Source organism: Erinaceus europaeus, chromosome 7, assembly GCF_950295315.1.
Source record: "Erinaceus europaeus chromosome 7, mEriEur2.1, whole genome shotgun sequence".
NCBI classification, from domain to species: Eukaryota; Metazoa; Chordata; class Mammalia; order Eulipotyphla; family Erinaceidae; genus Erinaceus; species Erinaceus europaeus.
Window position 1 is genome coordinate 28,031,415 of NC_080168.1, and position 26,267 is coordinate 28,057,681.

At 39.2% G+C, this 26,267-nt stretch overlaps 1 protein-coding gene across 1 annotated transcript; it reads right to left on the minus strand.

Annotated features, from left to right (window-relative positions):
* Positions 1-149: 149 nt before the first annotated feature.
* ZDBF2 (zinc finger DBF-type containing 2) lies at positions 150-26,267 on the minus strand. Its single transcript, XM_060194045.1, has 6 exons — positions 26,011-26,267; positions 19,703-19,755; positions 18,538-18,618; positions 15,676-15,778; positions 12,733-12,860; positions 150-6,415 (listed from the first exon to the last, which is right to left on the minus strand). The coding sequence occupies exons 4-6, from the start codon at positions 15,733-15,735 to the stop codon at positions 631-633; spliced, it is 5,973 nt and encodes a 1,990-aa protein (XP_060050028.1). The 5' UTR covers positions 15,736-15,778; positions 18,538-18,618; positions 19,703-19,755; positions 26,011-26,267; the 3' UTR covers positions 150-630.

Here is a 26,267-nt window from a genome sequence, read left to right on the forward strand (position 1 = left end):
CTAATTCTAACAATTTCTGGAGAGACTGTGGCAATTTTCCAATTTGAAAAAGTTAACCAGAAAGTGTTTTCCTTAGGAACTTTTACTAGGATACAAAAATCTCTGATTTTTCCAGCAACATATTTGATATCACACTCATGTGCCCTTGACTCAACCTCTTACAGAGCTATGCAAATAAACATCACTATCTTCTACACACCCTAGATGAATGTTAAGCCAGTTATCCCTTTCAGACTCTGATACTTTGATATTTAGAGTAAGATTAATTACAATTTGCCAATTCAATGAGTCATAATAACTACAGGAACCAACTTTATACTGTATACTAAAATACCTATTGTTTACATGACTGTGGGACCTCATTTTAGAGAGGGTGAAGGATTCACCTTCCTTCAGCTTAAAAATATCTGATATAATATAGAGTAAGGCATTGGTTTGTAAAGGCTTTAAAACTTGAATACAAAAGTCAGGGAATTCAAGTGTCCCAATTTTGACCTTCTTTTTTTCTGTTCCTCTGTAATGGCTTTCTTGTCAGCAAGTCTTTCTCTTGTCCAATGGTTTTTGTCCCCGGGTGACTTGTGAGATTGGTTTGAGTTCCATGGCTGACTTTCACAGTCTGACAATGAGAAGCTACTCATCATGGTTGTCCATAAGGCGTTTTTGCTGGAGAATGATGGCTAAATTTATGTAAGGCCACTGAAATGTCATAAATGTCCAATATACCACCTGCATTTTCATCAAAATCTGAGAGAATTTGAATTGATACAGCATCTGACTAACATCTGCCCAGGAAATCTTGGTTTCTTCATTCAAATTTTTTTTTTTTACTTTCCTGCTCTCACAGTCATCATCAAAGTAACAATGGAAACGACCTTCCCGGAATTCCCTTACAAGAACATTAATTTTCATGTCATCTTCTCTCATTATCTGAGACCATGTTTTCCCCACAAATGAAGGAGGGACATGTGGTAAGGCTTCAAGAACTGGTTCATCAAGATTATCTTCTATTAATCCCTTTGCTTTTCCTAAAGTCCTAACAGAATTAACTGTGGGAACTGATTTTGAATAGGACTCAGAGTGTGTTTCTTTCAGCTCACAAGACATCTTAGATAAGTCTACTGCATTAATAGTTTCTTGAGTGTAGTTTGTATCAAATGGAAGAGAGGGATCACACTGAAAATTCACCCTAGAACCACAAGGCTCACAACTCATACTTTCTAGATCTGTGCATTTTAAATTCAAATGGTTATCTTTCCCTGCTACTTGATGGATTGGTGATACAGAAGAGGAATTACAACCCATTATAAAAACACTAGATTGGCAGTTCTTGTCTTTTGGATCAACACTCTGTAGTTCCACTTGAAGGCTGACTTTTTGGTCAGCATTCTGAAGTTGGCCAGTCACAGGATGAGAAGTATCTTCCCACTTACAATATATTTGGGGGCTATTAGATTCACAACTTCTATCTTCTGAGTCAATACATTGCTCTGTTGATTTATCAGGCAGTTGTGATTGGTAATTTATGGACTGAGGAGAGGTGTCAATTTGAATATTGATTTCAGAACTGTAAGACTCACAACTGGACTCTTGCAGAATAATATAGTCTTTCTTCTGATTTACCACTTTGAAAGTATTTTTAGACTGCTTTGTCAATGACCCAGGAGATGCTTCATAAATGTATTCTAATTCAGAACAGTAAGTGTCACACTTCTCAGCTTCTAAGTCAAAACTTACTGAATTTGCACAGTTGACTCCTTTGACCATTGTTTGAGGTGAATCAGTCACTGGCTGGACTATGGTGTCAGAACCAGAAATTATTTCACAATCATTGTCACTGGTCACCAGATCCATAAACAGCATCTTTTGAAGGTTTGTTTCTTTAACTGAAACTCCATTATGGTCAACTAATATTTGAAGAAGGCCATCAGAATCACACATGATTTCAGAATCATTTGGTTCACCAGTCTTTTCTTCCATTCCAAGATTTTCTTCTACCTCAAAGTTTATTTCTTTACAAACCACATGAGGCTCATCCACTTTTAGCTGAAGACAAACACCTGAGTTGCATTTGATTTCAGAAATAGTCGTTTCATAGTTATGCTTTTCTAGGTCATTATGACTCCCCTCTTGCGAGTTTATTTCTTTGACAAGCATAGGAAATTGGTCAGCCACAAAGTATATTGGAGTATCAGAATCACAACTTACTTCAAAATCACCTACTCTGTAACTCTTATCCTCCAGATAAATATGATCTTCTTTCCAATGACTTATTTCTTTAACACCTCTTTGAAGATGGTTCTCATCTTCCAAACTGGAATATCCCTCTTCTAAAATGGGTGGTTGTTCAACTACTGATTGAAGAGGAATGTTTGAAACATAAATCACTTCAGAATCTCTCTTTTGATCTGGACAAACACATCCCTCCCTTAGTAGATTTGTTTCTATAATACTCTCTTGAATTTCAGTAGTCGCAGACTGAAATAATTCATTAGAATCAGGATTTATTATAGAATCACCAGGCTCAACAATCTTATCTTCCAAGGCATTGTGCTTCTTCGAAGGATTAATTTCCTTATCAACTTTCTCAGTTTGGCTAGACACTGACTGCAACATATTGGAATCACACACAATCTCAAATCCCTTAGATCCACTTCTTATATTTTTCATGTCCACTTCATCCTTCCAAAGGCTTACTTCTTCAGTTGTTTCGCTAAGCTGGTCAACCACTGACTGAACAGGATCATTAGAATCAAAACTTATTTCAGAACCACAAGATTGATTATGCTTGTCTTCTAGGTCAATGTGTTCCTGCTCCATACAGTTTATCTGAGGTTGATCAATTCTCTCCTGACCCAAGAAATCAGAATCTGAACTCATGACAGAACCACTATATTGACTGTCCTTATCTTTCAAGTACACATGAGCTTCATTTTCAAACTTCATCCGTTTAACAGTTATTTCAGAATTGTCAGTCCCAGGCTGAAGAGAAACAGCAGAGTCATGTAATGTGTGTTCATCAAATTTATTTTTCAAGACACTATTCCTGTTCTTCCAAATAACTGTTTTCCCAATTGCTCCCTGACCTCGTTCAGCTAATGGCTTAAAAGGATCATCAGAATAAAAATGTATTTTACAGTCCTTACGTTCAGTATGTATATCTTCCATAGCTGCATGTTTTTCCTTTAAAAGGGCTAACTGAGGTTGGTCAGTGACTGCATGAAGAGTACCAATTCCCAAATTTGTATCAAAACCTCTAGCTTCAGTATTTTCATCATTTGGGTCAAAGTGGACTTTCTTTAAAACACTTCTTTGTGCTGTTTTAATCTTTAACTGAGGCGAGACACCAGAATCTAAAATAATTTCAGGATATCTACATATAGTACTCTTGTTTTCTACGAACTGCACTTCTTTCTGGAGATTTATTTCTTTAACAGTCATTTGAGGTGTAGTCACTGAAAAATGTGGGATTTCTGAACCCATATTTATTCCAGAATCACTAAATTCAGCACTTTCATCTTTCCATTTGGCATGCTTTTCTCTTTTAAACCTTATTTCCTCAACAGCTACTTCAGGCTTGTGAATCCCAGACTGAAGTAGGATATGAGGATAGAAACTTGTTTTAAAAACACTTGCTCCATTACTTTTGTCTTCTAAGTTTACATTTTCTTCTTCCTGATAGTTTATTTCTTTAGCAGATATATCGGAATTATCAGCCACTAAATAAGATGAAATATCTGATTTTAAACTGATTTCAGAAATGCTGGGCCCATTTTCTAAGGGTACATTTATATGTGGATTTTCTTCTCTCTGAAGGCTTATTCCTTTAATGGTATCTTCAGGATGTGTAGTCATTGAATGAAAAAGGTCATAATCCAAACTTAATTCTGAAACACTAGGTCCACTTTCCTTACTTTGTAAATGTATATGATCTTTTTTTTTTAGATTTGGCTTTTTAACAACTACTTCTGGTGAAATAGTCATTGAATGAGGAGACACAGAGGAACACAAACTTATTTCAGAACTACTAAGCTGATCATTCATTCTTCCTAAGTGTACACACCCATCCTTCTGAATGGTTGTTTCTTTAACAACTAGTTCAGGCTGATCAGTCCCTGAATAAAGAGTTATATCAGAATCAAAAGAAATTTCAGAAATGCAAATTTCACCACTCTTATTTCCCAGATCAAAAGGTTCCTCATTAATAACTACTTCAGGCTGGTCAACTGTTGTGCAAAGAATAATATCAGAATCAAAAGTTATTTCAGAACTATTTGACTCAGAGTTACCTTCCAGGTTAATGCATTCTTTTCTGAGTTTTTCAGTATCCAACTCAGTGGCTGACAGAAAAGGGGGATCAGAATCAAAAGTCAGCTCAGAACTGCAGCACTCACAGCTCTTAACTTCTACATCAACATTTGATTCTTTTACATTTATTTCACCCAGAGTCCCTCCAAGTTGATCATTAACTGACTGATAAGGAGAAGACTGAGAATCAAAACTTAGGTCAGCAACACTAGACTTAACACTCTTATTCTCCAGCTCAATGGCTATTTCTTGAGGGTTCGTTTCTTTGAGTGTCACTCGGTGTCTCTGCACCGTTAATTGAGTACAAGTGTGAAATTTTATTTCAGGCTCATGAGATTCATAGTTCAAAGCCAATAGGTCATTATTTTCTTCCAGGAGATTTATTTCTTCAACAGTCCTCTGAGGTTCATCAGCTACTTTTGCAACAGAGACATCACAATCAAGATGTGGTTTAGCACTACTGAGAAAATGGTCCTCATCTTTCAGGTAGATAAGTCTATCTTTTCGGTTTCTTTCTTTGACAATGAGTTGGGAATGGTCAACTACTGACTGAAGAGAAGCATCCCCATCAAAACTTGTTTCCGAACAATCAGATCCATAGCTATTATTAACCAAATCAATATGACCCTTCTTCTGAACTTCTGTTTCTGTGACATTCCCAGGGCACTGATCAACCAAAGAATGAGAGGGGGGATTAGAATCCAAACTTACTTCAGAGCTGCTAGATCCATAGTTTATATCAACCAAAGCAAAGTGTACTTCCTTAGGACTATTTACATTTTCAGGCTGTTGGTGGTAGTCATCAGTTGATTTAAGTGAGACATCACAATCAAAGTTCATCTCAGAACTACTTGATTCATAGCTCTCATCAACCAGGCTAATGGGCATTGCCTTCTGGAAATTTGCATCTTTAACACTTATATGAATTTGGTTGATGGCCAAATGAGAACAGCCAGAACTAGTTTCAGAAACACAAGATTCATTATTCTTATACTGGAAATCAACATCTACTTCCTTTGAAAGATGTATTTCTTTGGTAGTCATTTTAGATTGGTCACTCAGGGAATGAAAGGAGGAATTGCAATCAAAACTCATTTCAGAACCTCTTGATTCATAACTCTTAACTTCCTGGTCATTTTGCTCTTTCTTCTGAAGGTCTTGTACATTCTCTTCAGGTTGATTAGGTACTGACTGAGGAAAATTACAATTAAACTTCATTTCAGAACTCACTGAATTCCTTTGTTCTAAAGAAGCTGACCTGTTAAAAGCCAAGTGTTTTTCTTCTTGAGTACAATCTATATAAGAAAATTTCTCATGATGCTTTGGAATAGCATCTTCCAAGATTCCTTTATTAAAAGGTAAGTTTGTTTTATTTGAGTTTATAGCTGGTTTTGCTAATTTGTAAAGAAATTCACATTTTAAGGAGCCTTCAGTAGCTATTATTTTATGGAATTTTAAATCAGTTGACAAAGCTGTACCCTGAGGTTTTACACCATCCTGTGTAATCAATTCATCTGATTGTATACTTAAAGGTTTCCTATTTGATTCTTCAGGATGCTGGACAGAATCTGAGGATGTTTCCATATTAGGCAATAACAAAGGATTTCCAGAGTCCCTAGCTAGCTGTTCAAAGTCTCTGTCAACTTTATTAGGGTCACACTTGCTAACAGAATCCAAATGAGTTGTTTGTGATAACTTAGTAGAGTAATTTATAACTGGTCTAGCATGATAATGTTCAAATAAATAATGAGCAGGAGCATCAGAAATCATCAAGGGACATACTAAATTCTCCTCATTTGTCATTTGACTAGTACCTACTGTAATAAATTCTTTAATGTTACCCCCAATTTTATGAGCAAACTTCAAGGGCTGCTGCTTTCCCTTCTCCAATTTTTTAATAACCGATGGTCGTTCTGAAAGATGCTGTGTATATTCCTGACCTCCACTAAGACAGGAATATAATTTTTCACTAGGTTCATAATCCTTGGTAGATCTCTCTCCTCTGAGTTTGGTGTTATCTGCAGTCATTTCTTCAGGAGTAACATCATCAATAGGAATCATTTCAGACATTGAAGCTGTAGTCTTAAGAAGTCTCTCATTCTGCATTAATCTAAAAAAAAAAAAAGTGGAAAAATCCATTCAAATATCCTAATAGCAGTTTTGAATCTTTATTTGAAGATATAAGTGCCATTTTCTTACTATCCTGCACCAGATATTTAGAGGAATCAAGACAGTTGCACAAGACTGTATCCCATGTACATTTCAGAGAGATAATCTGTGCAGAGGATGCAGGTAACTTCACTGATTGCTACAAAATAAATAGATATGACTCCTAAGCTTGAGAAAAGTCAAGTCATATACATATTGTATATACCCCCTTTTTAGTTGTCAAAGGGGTAAACAGCTGAAAATTTAAGAAAAGCTATTTACCCACTTATACTACAGTTCCTCCTTCCAAAAAAAAAAATGAAATACTGTTTCCTTCATGAAATTTTTTGAGAATAAATTAGTTGTGCTATGTAAAAAGTATCTTTTAAAACTTGAAAAATAGAAACTATTCACAAATAATGACTCAACAACAGTAAACAAATTAAATGTACAAACACAGGAAAACTTTGCCCAAAACAATACTTGGGCTGAGCTCACAGTAAAAATACCTAAAGCAGAATACTAGGAATATATACAACTGGAGAACTTATCATGAAAAGAATTTATAAAATTCAGTATGAGAGCATTTAAGAATCTCAACTTAAAACAAAGAAAAATATTCAGGATTTGAGTGATTTTCTCAGTAAGGCAATAGAAAACATAAAATAAAAATTCTAAACAGACTTATAGGGTGAGACCAACACTTAAACATATATTAAACACTGAACTCATGACAAATCTCCGAAGTAGAGTCAACGAGACATAGGAGAGAATATCAGAACTAGAAGATATAAACACACACTAAAGGGAGTCAGGCGGTAGCGCAGTGGGTTAAGCACAGGTGGCGCAAAGCGCAATGACTGGCGAGGATCCCAGTTTGAGCCCCCGGCTCCCCACATGCAGGGGAGTTGCTTCACAGGCGGTGAAGCAGGTCTGCAGGTGTCTGTCTTTCTTTCCTCCTCTCTGTCTTCCCCTTCTCTCTCCATTTCTCCCTGTCCTATCCAACAACGACATCAATAACAACTACAATAATAACTATAACAACAATGAAAAACAATAAGGGCAACAAAAAGGAAAATATATAAATAAATATTTAAAAACACACAGTGAAAACTCAAATATGAAAGAGAAAAAAAGGTTTAGGAAAAATTAAGCAGCTCTCTGGGAATTAGAAGATTCCATTGGAAACACAAATATGAGATCAATAGGTCTGCCGGAAGGAGAAAAGAAAAAGGAAGCAGAGACTATATTCAAAGAAATCCCAGTAGAGAATTTTCCACAGTTGTGCATTGTTCAGAAGATAGACAACTAGGAGGCTGAGATAATGCCCAAATTTCTGAACTCAAAACAATGCCAAGACATATCATCATAAAAGTATCAATGCTCACTATCAAAGAAAAATATTAAAAACTTCAAGGAGAAAAAAAAGAACTTGACATATAAAGGTAAGACTATCAGCTTCCATCAGATTTCTCAGCACAAACTTCAGAGACAAGGAGAGAGTGAAAAGACTCATTCAAAGTTCTAAGAGATTAAGAATTACCAGCCACTAAATACTCTATCCTGAAAAATTATCCTTAAAATATGAAGGAGAGGGAGTCAGGCGGTAGTGCAGCAGGTTAAGTGCACATGGCAGGAAGTTCAAGCCCCCGGCTCCCCACCTGCAGGTGATGAAGCCGGTCTGCAGGTTTCTATCTTTCCCTCCCCTCTCTGTTTTCCCCTCTTCTCTCCATTTCTCTCTGTCCTATCTAACAATGACAACAACAATAACTACAACAATAGTAAAAAACAACAAGGGTAACAAAAGATAAGTAAATAAATAAATTTTTAAAAATATGAAGGAGAAATAAAGATGTTCTCAAACACTGGGAATCTCAAGAAATTTGCCACCGACACCCCAACCTTATAAACACTGTTAAAAGGAGTCCCACAAGAAAAATAAAACTGTATCACCACTTAACATCATACACCTAAATTAACTCAAAATGAATCAAAGGTCTGTGTCTTCGACCTAAGACTATACAATACATACAAGAAAATATTAGTGACAAACTTTGCATAAAGTAGTTCTCCATAGGATTCTTACTGTAATGGGGGGTTGCGAGGAAGAGGAACAACTTTTAACAATAAGAAAAAGCCTTTGAGTCATGTTATCCAAGTGAAAAGTACCAGCAACAAGAGATGGCAATGTCATGGGTCTCCTGATTTGATACACTGAGAAGGGCGCAACACCAATTGTGATTTATTTTTGCCTAAAATGCATAACCTAAGTTGAATCATAAAGAAAGGTCAGACATACCCAAATTTATTGATGGCTAGCAAAACAACTGGCCAGTATACTTTTAAAAGTTCAAGTATTTAAAGCAAAAACAGAATGAAGAACCATTCATAATTATAAGAGTCTATGATGTGACAAATAGATATACCCTGTGATCCTATACCAAAAAAAAAAAGATAATCAAAAAATTCTGAATAAGCTCTATAAACTGATACTAATGGTTATTTCATGAATATGATCATTGTACTCTTGTTTTAAATTTAACATACCTAGGCAAAAGAAGTAAAAATTACTTTTTTTTTTGGCACCAGGGCTTTGCGCCTATATGATACCAATGTTGTCAGAGGACATTTTTTCCCCCTTATAATTCAGATAGAGACAGCAAAGAAGAGAGAAATAGAGAGGATGAAAGGAGAGACACCACAGCACCATTTATGAAGCTTCCTCTGGTGTGTTGCATGGTGCTCTTGTGTGGTTCCAGGGGCTCAACTCTGGGTTCTCACATGGTAAGACATGCACTCTACTGAGTGAACTACCTCCTTGGCCCTATACAAGAATTATTTACACCAATTTTGCAACTTGTTTGCAAGTCTAGCAGTATTCTAATATATAGCATTCAAAAAACATTTATTTAAACTTTGGTCAAGAAGGTCAAATTCTAGGACTTTCATCACAAAAGTATTGGGTTGTTGGAAAAGTCATGATGTAATTTTTTTCTATGCAAAAATGCATGATGACTTTACTGACAATTCAACAATTGCATGTGCTACTATGTATGTACCATTACTCTGACCATCTTCACTTTGTTATTGCTACCACATTTTTTTAATGTATCTTTATTTATTATTTTTTGGACAGACAGCCAGAAATGGAGAGGACGGGGGAGATAGGAAGACAGAGAGACACCTGCAGCCCTGCTTCACCACTTGTGAAGCTTTCCCCCTGCAGGTGGGGACCAGGGGCTTGAACCTGGGTCCTTGTGCACTGTAACATGTGCGCTTAACTAGGTGCACCACCTCCTGGCCCCTGCTACCACATTTTCTATGAGTAATCTTTAAAAAGTCATTTTGTCCTTTGGTGGTGGGAATGGTGTTTATGTACACTCCTAGCAAAATGTAGACATATAAATCAGTAGTTAATTAATATGAGAGGGGGAAATCAATTGTATGTCTCAAAGTTTCTCAAAAGACAAACTGAATCTTTTTAATATATAGGCTATGTATTCGATATGCAGACTCTCTCAAAAGCCTAGACCAAGTAGATTAGAAGCTTCCAATAGCACAGCTATATACAAGATACTGGGTACTGTACAGCAAACCATAACAAAGGGACTTTTCAAAGTTAACCCAATTAACAAATAATGTGATGATAATATTAACTATTGATTGTCTTTTGGAACCCTAAGACAGCAGGAACCTCACATCTTCACTATAGAGCCCCTACTTCCCCCAGTCCTGGAACCCTTGGATAGGGCCCACTTTCCCGTATGCATCTCCCAATCCAAACCAAATAATATTGCATCCGCCGATCACAACCTAACCAAAGCAACGATTGCCATCTCAACATGCTTCACCTCAGACTGTATCCAGAGACTTCACGTGTGGAATGACAACCCTTCAGCTTCATTACTCGGGTGAGACCTTTCCTTTAATAGTACACTCTAATTTCATCTCAGGTAGTTCACTTTCTAACAAAGTCCCATAACCTAGATATACACCAGTTTCTGTGAGAGAGAGCTTATGTGCACACGTATCCTAAACTACTGCAAAATATATACCTGAAAGCAGGATTACACTAGAGTTTGCAGTGTAACACTTCCTCTCCACTATTCCAAGCTTGGGATCCATGATTGCTCAACAAATTGTTTGGCTTCATATGTTAACTCTCTTTTCAATCACCAGGTTCCAGATGCCACCAGGATGCTGGCTAGGCTTCCCTGGATTGAAGACCCCACCAATGTGTCCTGGAGCTCAGCTTCCCCAGAGACACACCCTACTAGGGAAAGAGAGAGGCAGACTGGGGGTATGGACCGACCAGTCAACGCCCATGTTCAGCGGGGAAGCAATTACAGAAGCCAGACCTTCTACCTTCTGCAACCCTCAACGACCCTGGGTCCATGCTCCCAGAGGGATAGAGAATGGGAAAACTACCATGGGAGGGGGTGGGTTATGGTGATTGGGTGGTGGGAATTGTGTGGAGTTGTACCCCTCCTACCTTATGCTTTTGTTCACTAATCCTTTCTTAAATAAAAATTTTTTTAAAAAAGTCATTTTGTAGGATCATAGGGTAGGTCCATTTCTAGCCTTCTGAGAGTTCTCCAGACTGTTCTCCACAGAGGTTGGACCAATTTACATTCCCACCAGCAGTGCAGGAGGGTTCCTTTGACCCCACACCCTCTCCAGCATTTGCTGCTGTTACTTTTTCTGATGTATGACATTCTCACAGGAGTGAAGTGGTATCTCATTGTTGTCTTTATTTGCATTTCTCTGACTACCAGAGACTTGGAGCATTTTTTCAATTGTTTCTCGGCCTTTTGGATCTCTTCTGTGGTGAATATTCTGTCCATGTCCTCCCCCCATACCCTATGATCCTGCAATTCCTCTCCTGGGGATATATCCTAAGGAACCCAACATATCCATCCAAAAAGATCTGTGTACACATATGTTCTTAGCAGCACAATTTGTAATAGCCAAAACCTGGAAGCAATCCAGGTGTCCAACAACAGATGACTGGCTGAGCAAGTTGTGATATATATACACAATGGAATACTACTCAGCTATTAAAAATGGTGACTTCACCGTTTTCAGCCGATCTTGGATGGATCTTGAAAAAATCATGCTGAGTGAAATAAGTCAGAAACAGAAGGATGAATATGGGATGATCTCACTCTCAGGCAGTAGTTGAAAAACAAGATCAGAAAAGAAAACACAAGTAGAACCTGAAATGGAATTGGCGTATTGCACCAAAGTAAAAGACTCTGGGGTGGGTGGGTGGGGAGAACACAGGTCCAAGAAGGATTCAGAGGACCTAGTGGGGGTTGTATTGTTATATGGGAAACTGGGCGATGTTATGCATGTACAAACTATTGTACTTACTGTTGAATGTAAAACATTAATTCCCCAATAAAAAAAAAGAGGGGAAAAAGTCATTTTGTTCCCACCTTTTTACCTTGCTGAATTATATTTTTATTCATTTTTTTTCCCTTTTGTTGCCCTTGTTGTTTATCATTGTTGTTGTTGTTACTGCTGTTGTTATTGTTGGATAGAACAGAGAGAAATCAAGAGAGGAGAGGAAGACAAAGGGAGAGAGAAAGACAGACACCTGCAGACCTGCTTCACCACCTGTGAAGGAAACCCCCTGCAGGTGGAAAGCCCTGAGCTCAAACCCAGATCCTGATGCCGGTCTGTGTGCTTTCCGCCATGTGCATTTAACCCGCTGCACCACCACCCAGCTCCCACTGAATTCTATTTTATAATATTTACAAAACATACTATTGATATGTTATTGTTTCTTGGCCTACAACTTTTTAGGAAAAGATCATAGTGTGATCCGTATCTTTTATAATCAAATTTTTCTCTTAAGTTAGGGAGAAAGTATATTTTAACTTAAAAGAGAAGTTATGATATAAAATTTCACCTGAAGTTTTCTGATTCAAAATTTTACTTTGAGAAGTATAGACTAGTGTCCCGGTGAGCACACACCTTCCTATGGGTGAGGGCCTGAATCAGAGTCCCAGTACCACAAGAGCATCATGAACAGCACTGGAGGAGCTATGGTTTCTCTCTTCTCTGTTTCTCCCTCTTATCTCTCTCTTCCTTTCAGAGACATAAACGAATTTTAAAAATTAGGCTGAGGAGGCTGTTCAATGGTAGTATTGTGTATGCATGAAGCCCTAGGCTCATCCTTTATAACACATTAAAAAAATAGGTATAGGAACATTAACACAAAAATCTGCAGTACCTTATAGTATGCACTAGCATTATTCTGTTAGACTATTTTACCTGCTTTCCTGATAATGATAGGGATGGTATCGCAATACATCCTGCAAGAAGCGCTCCATCAAGCTAGTGGCACTCAGACGTCGTCTGTTCTGAGAGGTCAGGTATCTGTGCTGTGCACTGGCCAGGTGCTATAAAGAAAAAATTATCTGAATATGTTTACATGTCTCATACTTATTGGTATTGAAAATAGACGTATAAATTGGCAAAGTAAAAATCAAGGGAATCCTTGGGTTCCCACATAGGTATGATGGGCTCAAACTTCTAACTGACCCCTCAGTGGTCACTTCCATCAGGAACCTTATCATAAGCCCTCTCACGGAATTCTTCAGGACCGTACCCTCACTATGAACTATCAATGGTAAGGACTGCCCACTCTGTCAGGCTGGGTCATCCTACCCTGACACTTGAGGAAAAGTGGTCCTGAAATGAGTGCAGCCTAGAATGTTCCCAGCTGTGACTGTGAACTGTGATTTCAGTCCAACAGGGATTCTGAAGTTACACTGGCCCCCGTGCTAAATATGAATATATATGGGCCCTGGATCAAGTCAATGGGGTAAACAGTTAATTTTATTAATAGATTCTCTTCAAGTCTGGGAGCTACTCTCTGCCCTAATCATACTTTCTATCCCTATTCTAAACTCTAACACCATCTTCCCAGACAATATTTTTGTCCATCTCCATATTAGCTATCAAACTCAAGCAAAAATTACTAAAGCTATGGGCCCCTAGGAACATAACTAGAGTAGACTTCCTTTCCACACTAAGGTCCCTATTCTCATCTCTATTCCTACTTTTTGGTTCCTGTTCAATAATCATTTTGTCCTGCTTTCAGCCACCAAGTTGCAGATGCTATCTTTTTATTATTATTATTTGCTTTTCCCCACATTTTGTTGCCCTTGTTTTATTGTTGTAGTTATTGATGATGTCGTTGTTGGATAGGACAGAGAGAGAAATGGAGAGAGGAGAGGAAGACAGAGAGGGGGAGAGAAAGATAGACACCTGCAGACTTGCTTCACTGTTTGTGAGGTGACCCCACAGCAGGTGGGGAGCCAGGATCCTTAAGCAGCTCCTTGCACTTGGTGTCACCTGAGCTTAACCCGCTGTGCTACCGCCCGACCCCCGACCCCCCCCCCCCCCCAGATGCTATCTTGATTTGATCCTGTCTTCCCTGGGCAGATGATCTCACTAATGCATCCCGGAACCTCACTTCCCCAGAGCTCTACCCAACTAGGAAATGACAGAAACAGGCTAGGAGGGGGCTAGGCAGTAGTGCAGCGGGTTAAGTGCTCATGGTACAAAGCCCAAGGACCGGAGTAAGGATCCTTGTTTGAGTGTCTTTCTCACCACCACCAGGGGGGTCACTTCAAAAGCACTAAAGCAGGTCTGCAGGTGTCTATCTTTCTCTCCCCAACTGTCTTCCTCTCCTCTCTCAATTTCTGTCCTATCCAGCAACAACAGCAGTAACAACAATAACAACAACAACAAGGGCAACAAAAATGGGAAAAATAGCCTCCAGGAGCAGTGGATTCGTAGTGCAGGCACTGAGCCCCAACGACAACCCTGGAGGCGAGAGAGAGAGAGAGAGAGAGAGAGAGAGAGAGAGAGGAAGGAAGAAAGAAGGAAACAGGCTGGGAGTATGGATCAACCTGCCAATGCCCATGCCCATCAAAGAAGCAATTACAGAAGCCAGAACTCCCACCTTCTGCATCCCATAAAGAAATTTATGGAACCATCAGTGGTGCACCTGGTTAAGCCACAAATTACAGTGTTCAAGGACCTGGGTTCAAGCACCTGGTCCCCACCTACAGAGGGAAAGCTTTATGAGTGATAAAGCAGGCTGCAGGTTTTCTTTTTGTCTCTTTCTTTCTCTGCCTACCCCACCCCTCTCAATTTCTCTGTTTCTATCCAATAATCAAAATAAATAAATAGGGAGCTGGATGGCAATGCACCGGGTTAAGCGCACATAATACGCAGCACAGGGATTTGTGCAAGGGTCTGTGTTCTGGTCCCTGGCTCCCTGCCTACAGGGACGGGGGGGGGGGGGCACTTCATAAGCTGTGAAGTAGGTTTGCAGGTGACTAACCTTTCTCTCCCCCATCTCTGGTCCCCTCCCAATTTCTCATTGTTCTATCAAAAATTAAGAAATAAATAAATGGAAAAAATTGAGAAGGGGGGAGATAGAGAGGGAAAAAGACAGAGAGACACCTACAGTCCTGCTTCACACAAAGCTTTCCCCCTGCAGGTGGGGACCAGGGACTTGAAATCGGATCCTTATGCATTGCAGTATGTGCGCTCAACCAGGTGTGCCATCACTAGCCCCCACGAGGGTCTTTTTGCATAACCATTATTCTGTCTCCTCCACCTTCATCACCACATAACATTTATCACAATCTGACATATCATGTACCTGTTTTTTTATTACCATACTACTATGTATGCTTCACCAAAAAAAGGATCTGTCTTTGTTCACAGTCATAGCCTTAGAAACTTAGAAGCTGGGAGCCGGGCTGTAGCGCAGCGGGTTAAGCGCAGGTGGTGCAAAGCACAAGGACCGCATAAGGATCCCAGTTCGAGCCCCAGCTCCCCACCTGCAGGGGAGTCGCTTCACAGGTAGTGAAGCAGGTCTGCAGGTGTCTATCTTTCTCTCCTCCTCTCTGTCTTCCCCTACTCTCTCCATTTCTCTCTGTCCTATCCAACAATGACAACAACAATAATAACTACAACAATAAAACAGCAAGGGCAACAAAAGGGAATAAATAAAATAAAATAAATATTTAAAAAATAATAATAAAAAAAATTTTTTTTTAAACTTAGAAGCTACGTGCCAAGTAGTGAGTTTTCTATATGATTTGTCCAGTGATTAAATAAATAAGTTAAACTTAATAAGAAGAAGGTCTCCAGTAGGCTGTTTAGGTAAAAACCACCGTAACAGGATCCTCTCACCTGCTCCAGGTGATTGTAGTACACACAGCAGTAGCTACAATATCCTCGTCTGTTCTGCATTTTGAATAACCAGTTAGATGCCTATTGTCCTTGAATCCTCAAACTAAAACAGAAAGACACACAAAAACACAGTAGTTTCTTACTAGGATGAAGAAAATGCCCATGAAATGTCAAAGGACGTCATGAGTTATTAATTGACTCAAATCAGTGAGCCCAGCGTCAAACTGAAAACTTTGCGTCTTCTAAAAAGAATGGTTCCTTGACAATATTTAAAGTGTAGATAACTAAATGTTACATCAATCTTCTGATTACTTGTTAAGAGTTATTAGGAATTGACATAGTGTTGAGGATCACAGTTATCACATATTACAATACCTAGCCTAAGTAGTTATATTTAACTCTACTATACTTTAATGACACTTGTTAATTTTCTCATTATGTTGATATACAAAATCCTACATTACTTGAACTATCAGTGCCATAAAATGCTTCTAGTCCTCTGCTGTGAGAGTAAAGGTACCAGAAATATTTTCTGCTTAGTCCACAGTAAGGCAGAACTTAAAGTAATTTACCTAACAGACCCCCCCCCATCAACATAATGACTAATTTACCCTCTGAAACACAGAATATTTTCCTTCTGACACAGGGTGATTGGTCTCTCGGGCATGAGGTCCATATTTAGTCCCCTATACCACATATACCAGAGCAATGTTCTGGTTCCCTTCCCTTCTCTTCCTCTCTCTCTCTCTCTCTCTCTCTCTCTCTCTCTCTCAGCAATCAATAAATAAATCTTTGAAAAAAAATAAATTATATCTCTTCCATGTTACATACTGCAGAGGTTCTCAAGCCATACTGAAAATCAAACTCCTTCCCCCAAATTCTGATTTACTACAGCTGAGAGAGCTTAGCAGTCTAGAATTCAAGCCTTTAATGTCCTAAGTAATTTTGAGACGTGGTCCATTTATCACAAGTACAAAGTCTCTAAAGTTTAGAATTATTTTAAGTAACAAATTCAACACTGTAAAATAGAACACTAAGAAGTAATTTCCAGGGCACCAATGTAAAAACCCTGTGGTGAAGGGGAGGGTGGCCATTGGGCTTCCTGGCATGATGGGGTGGGGGGGGTGGGGGGTATGGGACACATTCTTTTGGTGCTTGGAATGGTGTTTATGTACATTTTACTATTAAAGTGTAAACATATAAACCACTATTTAATTAATATGAGAGGGGAAAATTGATCATATGTCTAGAACTTCTTAAAACACAGACTGGGTCTTTTTAATACATAGGCTGAGGCTTTGATATGTGGACTCTCAAAAGCCTAGACCAGGGAGAACAGAAGCAACCGGTGGCATCACTATATACTAGATGCTGGATATTATACCCCAAACCCTAACAAAGGGACTTTCCAAAGTTAACCCAATCACCAAATAATGTGATGATAACAATAACTATTCATCGTCTTCTTGAACCCTAAGACAACAGGAACCTTACATTTCCACTATAGAGCCTATATTTCCCCCAGTCCTGGAACCTTAGGGTGGGGCCCACTTTTCTGCATGCTGCTCTCAATTCAAAGCAAATAATATTGCATCCACGGATCACAACCTAATCAACGCAACGAGTGCCACCATAACATGCTTCACTTCAGACTGTGACCAGAGACTTCAGGTGTGGAATGACAACCCTTCAGCTTCATCACTCGGGTGAGACCTTTCCTTTCATAGTATTCTCTAATTCCATTCCAGGTGGTCCACTCCCCAATAAAGTCCCAAACCTAGATATAGTCCAGGTCCCCTGAGATAGAGCATAGGTTCACACGTGCCCATAAACTAGGGGAAGATATATACCTGAAAGCAGAAGTACACAAGAGCATGCAGGGAATACTCCCCAACACTTCATCTGCACTATTCCAGTCTTTTGGTCCATGATTGTTCAATTTGTTTGGCTATTTATGTTAACTCTCTTTTCAGCCACCAGGTTCCGGATGCCAGCAAGATGCTGACCAGACTTTCCTGGACTGACGACCCCATCAATATGTCCTGGAGTTTTGCTTCCCCAGAGCCCCACCCTACTAGGGAAAGAGAGAGGCAGACTGGGAGTATGGATCGACCAGTCAACGCCCATGTTCAGGGGGGAAGCAATTACAGAAGCCAGACCTTCCACCCTCTGCAACCCACAACGACCCTGGATCCATACTCCCAGAGAGATAGAGAATGGGAAAGCTATCAGGGGAGGGGATGGGATATGGAGATGGGTTATGGAAATTGTGCATAACTGTAACCCTCTTATCCTATGGTTTTGTTAATGTCTCCTTTCTTAAATAAAAAAATAATAATTAAAAATAAAAAAGAAGTAATTTCAGAAAACTTTTATTCTAATTATTTTAATAAAATAGAATGATCCTACAATGTGTTGTATTTTTTTATCATTTGATTGGGGAAAGTTAATGATTTACAGTATGGCTGTTGGCACATGCGTACAATTTCTCATCTCCCCGAGAGGCCTGCAAAATCTTCTCACCCTCAACTGTTTTTGTTTTTTTTTACATCATCAAAAAACTAATGTTTTCAAATTGACATCACAGAAGTTGCCGAGGCAGCTTAGCTAATGCATATGTTCCTTGCAGGTGTGATGTTCAATACCTGGTATGCATGTTACCAAGCAGCGTTGTGGCCACCGTCTGTCTCCCTTTCTCTCGCATATGTATACGTGTACAGGTGTATGTATATGTACATATCCAGACATATGGGCTTATGGCTCTAGAACGATAAAAAAATGAAACCACAACCTTAAAATCAGTAAGATAAAATATATAAAAAAAACACATAATAGTAAAATGCTATCACAACATTCACTTACTTGTTAGCTTTTAAGTATCAGAAACATTCATTGTTGACTTCTCATACTCATAGGGGAAAAATAAGTTAATTGAAACAGCTTCTGAAATTAAAAAAAAAACATAAAAGATCAGCTCCTTGAAAGTTGGGGGTTTTTTTTTCCATTAATCTATTTCATTTATAACCTTAATAATGAAACAATGCTTTCTTTTATTAATGTAAAACTGTATTTACAGACATCAAAAATTTCAGATTAGGAGAATTCCAGAGTTTAAACTCAAACTCTGAAAATCGTAAAACAATGAACTTTTAGTGCCTTATTTAAAATATAATTCAAGTAGTCCCTGAATAAAAAGCAAAACAATCCAAAATCAGAGACACAATTTAAATACTTAAAAAAAATGTTAACTATTATGGCCCTTAATTCCCATAGCACAATGACAATGAGGCACAATGAACTGAAAACTCCTACTAGCATTTTCTTATTCACATACTAGAACCCCACTTACAAACTTAATGAGGGCAACAAAAAGGAAAAAATAGCCTCCAGTAGCAGTGGATTTGAAGTGCAGGCACGGAGCCCCAGCGATAACCCTGGAGGCACACACACACACAAAAAAAAACTTAATGATGCAAACTCCTGTAGCAAAGGGTCCAGTGCATGCATACTGAGCATTTTATTTTTAATTTTTAAAGATTTTATTTATTAGATAGGAGAAAGAGGGCGAGAGAAAGAGAACCAGTTATAATTCTGCTACATGCCCTGGCAAGTATCAAACTCTGGATCTCAGGTCTAACGTTAACATTTTATTTACTGATTGCACCACCTGCAGGACTGCTATACTGGGTATTTTTAAATGTTCTAATGTGATTCTGATTCTATGTACAAAACAAATTTTCACTCATTAAAGGGATTTTTTTTGAGGTCTAGGATCATATTACTTTCCATAACTGAATATAAATATATATATATGATCTTAATTCCTCATGGGTTTTTTTTGATTGTTTGTTTTGGCTTTTGTTTGTTTTTTAATTTGCTTTTACAAGAGCAATCCCCAGCTTCAGTTTACGGTGGTACAGGGGACTGAACCTGGGACTGTGGAGCCTCAGGCACAAGAATATCTCTGCATAATCATTATCCTATCTACTCCTAGCCCCTCATTTTTATAAATGAGCAAATTATTTACCTTGGCCAGGAAAGGGCAGGTACTTCCTCAGTTCTCTTAGTCCTAGTAAATATCTGTAAATTAAAACAATAAAACAAATGTTTTTCATTGACAAATAAAATAACTACCCTTTAATCATTGTTTTAAAAGTGACACAGTTATGTTTCCAATGGGAGAAAGAATACAAATATTTGAGCAGAAGGAACTTTACATGAAATTCCTTGAATCCCTAAGACGTTCTGGAACAGAGGAAATCTTATGGCCCACATAACCCATCCAGAACTGAAGTTCTCCAGGCTCCAGGACCTGTAGCTGTAAAAGAATATAGGCCACAGTCACACCTCACGCAAAGTTTAGACCCAAGATGTCATCAAACCCAAGGTGAGCTTCACAAAGAAACTTTTAAAGACATATTTACACAAAATCAAGTTTTGTCCTTGACCAACCATTCAACCAAGTGAGTCTTAATAAAACATAGTGTTGATTATCCTTTGGCAAATAAGTCATTTTGTCAATTCATCATTTTCTTTTTTTAGTCCTTTCACATTGATGTGGGCAAAGTATTGTTCAATAATCAGGATTATTGATTATCAAGAAAAATTCCACCCTTGGACTCAAGACAATGACACCACTATAAACTCAAGGAATAAATAGGTAGTTCCAACACTAAGCCGGGCTCCACGCTAGAAATTTCAGGGGAAGAAAAAAAGTGTAAGACAAATTATTTTCACCCTCAAAGATTTTTAAATGACAGTGGAGCAACAGGGGGAAATCTGAGAAATATTTAACAACAATGAGTTCAGTTGCAAAATTCAGATTTAACCAGAGTGAGAAATATCACAGTATATGTGATTTTTTTAATTCGACATTAAAAAATAGGACTTACACAAAGGCCAAGAGAAAATATAAGAAAGTGCAACTTATATAGAGATAGTAAATTGTTAAATTCTGCAAGAGTTAAAATTTTATTCTGAGAATTTAAGAGGAAAGAGCAGTAGACTAATAGATACCATATAATTTACAAGCAGACTATAGAATGTATCCCACCTTTTAGGCAGTATGGGAATTTTGTGCAAAGCAGTTTATTCAGAGTACTTGAAGAAATTTTTTGAAACAATGGTTCTTTCCTATCCAAGGAAACTTTTCAAAAAGTAAGGAGCATAACTCAAACTATTCAGCATCATTTCCTAGATTATCAGAGAAACCCTGAATATCCACACTGCCTAATTCAGAAGAGCAGTGTCCCTTAAGACAAATATTTAGCCTTAGTTAAGCTTGTAAATTAGAAAAACACACACTAATTTTATTAACAACTTTTATTAATTTTATTACAAATCAAAACATTTAATAGAGTACAATGGTAAAAAAAAAAAAAAAAAGCAAATGGAGACCATAAAATATCTTCCCATACATGTTTTTACAAAAATGGAATGATACAGTATTCTATCCTATAGCTTCCCTGTTGACCATATCTAAGTGAACACCTCTATATGGTGTTATACAGATCATATGTGATTCCTAAACAGAAAGTCTGATGATTGCACAGTGTTTTTAATAAACTATTTATTTTTATTATCTTTATTTACTTGATAGAGACAGCTAGAAATTGACAGGGGAGGGGGTGATAGGGTGAGAGACAGAGAGACACCTGCAGCACTGCTTCACCACTCACAAAGCTTTCCCCCTGCAGGTGGGGGGGGGCTCGAACCTGCATCCTTGCAGACTGTAACATGTGCGCACAACCAGGGGTGCCACCACCCAGCCCCTGATTACACAGTGTTTCATGAGTGTAACATAAAAGCCCTCTCATCTGACAAGATTTAGTGTCTTTCTAGAAATACACACACACACACACACACACACACACACACACGCAACTTCACTGGTTTATCTAACTTAAAATATATGAATATGACTGCTACATGTCAAGTTAGTTCTATATTTCATTGAGTTTTTGAATAGATAGAAGAGCTAGTGTACCAAGTCACTTTTTGTTGTTTTCTTTCTTTTATTTATTTTTTTTTTTTTAAAGATTTTTAGTTACTAATAAGATAAAAGAGATAGAACCAGACATCAGTATGGTCCATGTGCTGCCGGGCATGTCCTATTGTCATAGACCCTCAGCAAGTACCCATTCTTTCCCCCCCCTTTTGTTGCCCTTATTGTTTATCATTATTGTTGTTATTGCCTCCAGTAGCAATAGATTGGTGGTGCAGGCATGAAGCCCCAGCAATAACCCTGGAGGCAAAATAAAAACAAAAATAAAAAAACCTTTCATACCCGAGGATCTAAAATCCCAAATCTGGGATTTTAGAGCCTGTCTCTGGAAGCACCATAACTAGAACTGAGCAGTGCTCCAGTGAAAAAGAAGGGGTACTGAATTATGATGGCTTTTTAAATATCACATGGCCATTGTCTTTATGACTGTGCCATACGACTTTCCTATTGCTAGAAAGGTAATTTAGGTTACTTGATTCAATAGACCAAATGCCCTGCTGCTGTATTTTCTCACATAGTATCAGCTTCTCTCTGGGATTCTGAATTTACTTAGCTCTTACTGAAGCACCACAGCAGCTTCAGAAGGACACTCTGAACTCTTTTCAACAGTGTGTTTAGTACTGCCGTAGGTACAAGTCTCAGGTGTGTTAAATCGTTTTTTAATGTTTATTTATTCCCCTTTTTGTTGCCCTTGTTCTTTTATTATTGTTGTGGTTATTATTGTTATTGATGTTGTGAGGACAGAGAGAAATGGAGAGAGGAGGACAGAGAGAGGGAGAGAAAGATAGACACCTGCAGGCCTGCTTCACTGCTTGTGGGGAGCTGGGGACTCAAACTGGGATCCCTATGCTGGTCCTTGCACTTCACACCATGTGTGCTTAACCCACTGTGCTACCGCCTGATCCCCAACCCCCCCCCCATATCCTTTTTTTTTCTTAATGTAGTACCAGGGCATGATCCCATTAAATGGTCTCCTACAGTCAATTTTTTATTCTCTATCAAAGAGAGACGATAGACAGGGAGGGAGGGAAAGAGAAAGGGAGGGGAGGGGAAGGAAGGGAGGGGCGAGAGAGAGACCAGCTCCATTATCCAGTAGTTCCTTTAGTGCTGTCCACGGTGCTACCTTGTTGGCTGATCTCAAACCCTGGATGTAAGGTATCAGCCAGTGTTGCTGAGTTCTAGACTGTCAGTCACATTCCAGCTTCTTTAACTTTAAACAGAAAATGTCCCTTTCTTCAAAACATTCCTAGTTTTCGATGCCTCATATTTTTTGGATTATACAGTCATCCCCCGATATTTCGCGCTTTGACTTTCTTTTTTCCCCCCTTTTGTTGCCCTTGTTTATTGTTGCTGTTATCCTTAAACCGGTCCTTGCAGTGCTTGCGCTTGATGCCATGTGCACTTAACCCGCTGCGCTACCGCCTGGCCCCACACTTTGACTTTCTTGGCTTCACTCTATCATGGTTTTTCCAAATATATTCATTAAAAAGTTGATCGAGACAAGCTCAGTTGTCTGAGTCAATTATACACCCCTGTATTGCAAATAAAATTATAATTACTGTCCGTATGGACTGTAGTCTATGTATTCAAGCACACCGCAAACCCTTCAACGCCAGGTGCAGCCACTCCACCACTCGTTGTGTGTGTTTGAAATCTGGTGTGGGAAAACCAAGCCCATCAAAGCGGGTTTCTCTCACAGGCGCTCTTCATCACTACACAGCAGAAGCAGCTTTGCTCTTGGAAGTGTTTGTGATTTCTGAGAACCTTTATCTAAGCCCCTCACAATGGCTCCTAAACGTGCTGCTGCATCTAAGCCTTTTGATGATGAAACTAAGCGCCAGAGGAAGATGTTTACCAGCCAGAAGAAAGTGAAACTCTTGGATATGATCAAAGATGGCAAGAAAATCGTGAAGGTTGCCCACCATTACCACTTGAATGAGTCGATAGTTCGTGCCACTCATAAAGATGAACTGTGCAACAGCTACTGTCTCTTTCAACAAGGAGGCAAAACTAAAGGAGTGTTATTTTGTGTCTAGAGGGCTCTAATAATGTTTAAAAAAACCTGTTGTTAGAAGGTCATAAAGAGGTTTTCTTTTCTCTAGCTATGAAAATATTTGATTTATAAATAAAGAGTCCTACTTATTGGAAATTCATTCACTTATTGCAGTAGAGTCTGGAACTAATCAACCAGGATAAACAAGGGACTGTACACCCTACACTCACCAGTTTACCTCCAGTGACAAGTATTATCCTGGATCTGTAATTTCCATCTTAGTAATATAATAATATTTTATTATCTCTATTTATTTATTGGATAGAGAAAGCCGGAAAGAGGGAAGCGGGTGATAGAGAAGGGAGAGAGAGACACCTGCCACATTGAGACACCTGCCACATTGCTTCACCGCTCTCAAAGCAGGTGGGTACCAGGGGCTTGAACCCGGGTCCTTGCGCATTGCAACGTGTGCTCAACCAGGTGCGCCACCACTCAGCCCTAGTAATAGAATAATAATTAGCACTTACAGAGCACTTCAATCAAGCTAGGGGCATGAGTTGTGTATGCACTGTTGTCTCACCCAACTGAGTAGTAATACTTAAAATAATAAATTATCAATATTTAATATTAAATAGCAAATAATTATTATAAATAATACAAAATTAAAGTATATATAATAAACACTGTCTATAATACATAAGCATACTTTGCTATAACATATTATAAATAGTATATATGCACATATTTACAAATCAGGAAGCTGAGATTTATAGAAAAAGCAGTATCCATACTAACTAAAAAAACCAATAACTAGGATAGTTAGGATCTGACCCCAGGTGCACCTGAGCAATTTATGCTCTTACCTTCGTGTCTTCTATCAAATGCTTCCTCTCTGTATTTTCAGGACTGCTAATTAATCATTTCAACATATATGAAAACAAATCATTAGGAATTTGATATGCTGCCATAAACTCTGACACTTAGCCCAAAACTACAATAAAAATAATGTTTGGCTTAATTGCATCATCTTGAGAAGAGTGTTTACCTTGGACTAATGACTTTCAAATTTATTTATACAGTACACAGAATGCAACATATTTTACCACAACACAGCACACACACAAACACCAAAAACATTTAAAGTTTCACAAAATAACACCTTCATTACATATAGAATACATTCTAGCATATTCTAAAATTTTTCTAAGATAGCTGTGCTAATAATGTTCACCAATGGGAAGAAGACAGCAAACTGAAGAAACACTGCTTCAAATTACTAAAGCAAACAGTATTTAATAGGTTATTACCCTGAATTCAGCTTGCTTCTATCCAATAACTTGCCCACTGCAGCGACACTTTATCAGATCTTGTTCAAATGTTTTTTTGTTTTGTTTTTTAACCGAGTTTGGCCCCTGCCCAAGGTACAGAGAAAAGAAAAAAGAAAAGAAAAAAAAAAAAAAGACTTGCCTTCCAGGCTGTGTATTCAAACCAATCGATCGAGAAGGCAGTGGAAAAATACATATAAGCAATGATATAGAAAAAGACCTCAAAGTATTAAATTTTAAAGCCAAGCCACGTTGTGCAGCAAATGTTTACATACCCCAAACTGTTCAGTTTTTCTCTATTTGTAATGAGACTGTCATTGGTTTTCTGTTCCTAGTAGTGTTCCTAGTAGTGTATAATTGCTGCAGTTTTAAAATTAAATATAATTCCCATCTAACGTAAATATTTTTTTAAAGGCTTTTTAGTTCCTTGAGAGCCAGCATCTCATTAATTTCCTCCATAGGCTGCCAGCCTCATCCCGTCGAATAGTATCAGGAGCTGGAAAGAGTCTTCCTAGAACCACGTAATAACGGCGTTTCAATTAACCATATTTACATAACTATTCCACGACGGCAGTGCAATCATCGTTTATCACCATAATTAAACATTTCCGAAATAAATTCAAAGAGCCCAGGTCTGAGGACAGCGGGGTACAGCGCAGAGCACCGGCGGAAGGGCTACGTGGCCGTGTGGTTCAGCACCTCCGGCCCGCAGGTGCCCCAGCGGCTCCCCGAGGAAGCTAAGCCCGCGATCGGAGCGCCGCAGGCCGCCCCCGACCGTACCCTCAGCTCGTCCTGGTACCGGGGTCCAGCCCGAGCCCCAACGGAGCGATCGCCGCGGGAGACGCTCGCCCAGATCGCGTAGGCGGAGCGAGAAGGGGCTGCGGTGAAGCCCCGCGCTGGGGGAGCAGAGGCCGGTGGCCGCTGTTTGCTCAACTCGGCTCGGGAGCCGCCAGGCGCGCGGGAAGCCCGCCAAGGAGCGCGCCCCACCCCGGCCGCCCCGCCCCGGCTCTCACCGCCCCGGAGGCCTCTCTTCCGGGCCTCGAGGACCCGGCTGCGTGCTCTCCTTCCCTACTCCGGCTCCATGGCGGCGCCCCGAGCCCCGGGCCGTCCAGGGCGCGCGGAGCTTAGCAATCGAAGCCCCAAGGCTGCTCCCGCCAGCGCGGGGAGCGCAGGACACGAAGAGGGGCTCTCGGAGACACCAGTCACGACTCAGCCCGCGTAGATATCACGACAAAGCCCTGCAGCCCCGTGGTGCATTGACGTCAGAGAA

Coding starts and splice junctions, on each gene's coding strand:
- ZDBF2 (XM_060194045.1), bottom strand. CDS start 15,735: ATGCAGAACAGACGAGGATATTGTAGCTACTGCTGTGTGTACTACAAT. Junction 12,861..15,675: donor ACTACAATCACCTGGAGCAG/GTGAGAGGATCC, acceptor TTTTCTTTATAG/CACCTGGCCAGTGCACAGCA. Junction 6,416..12,732: donor TATCATTATCAGGAAAGCAG/GTAAAATAGTCT, acceptor TTTTTTTTTTAG/ATTAATGCAGAATGAGAGAC.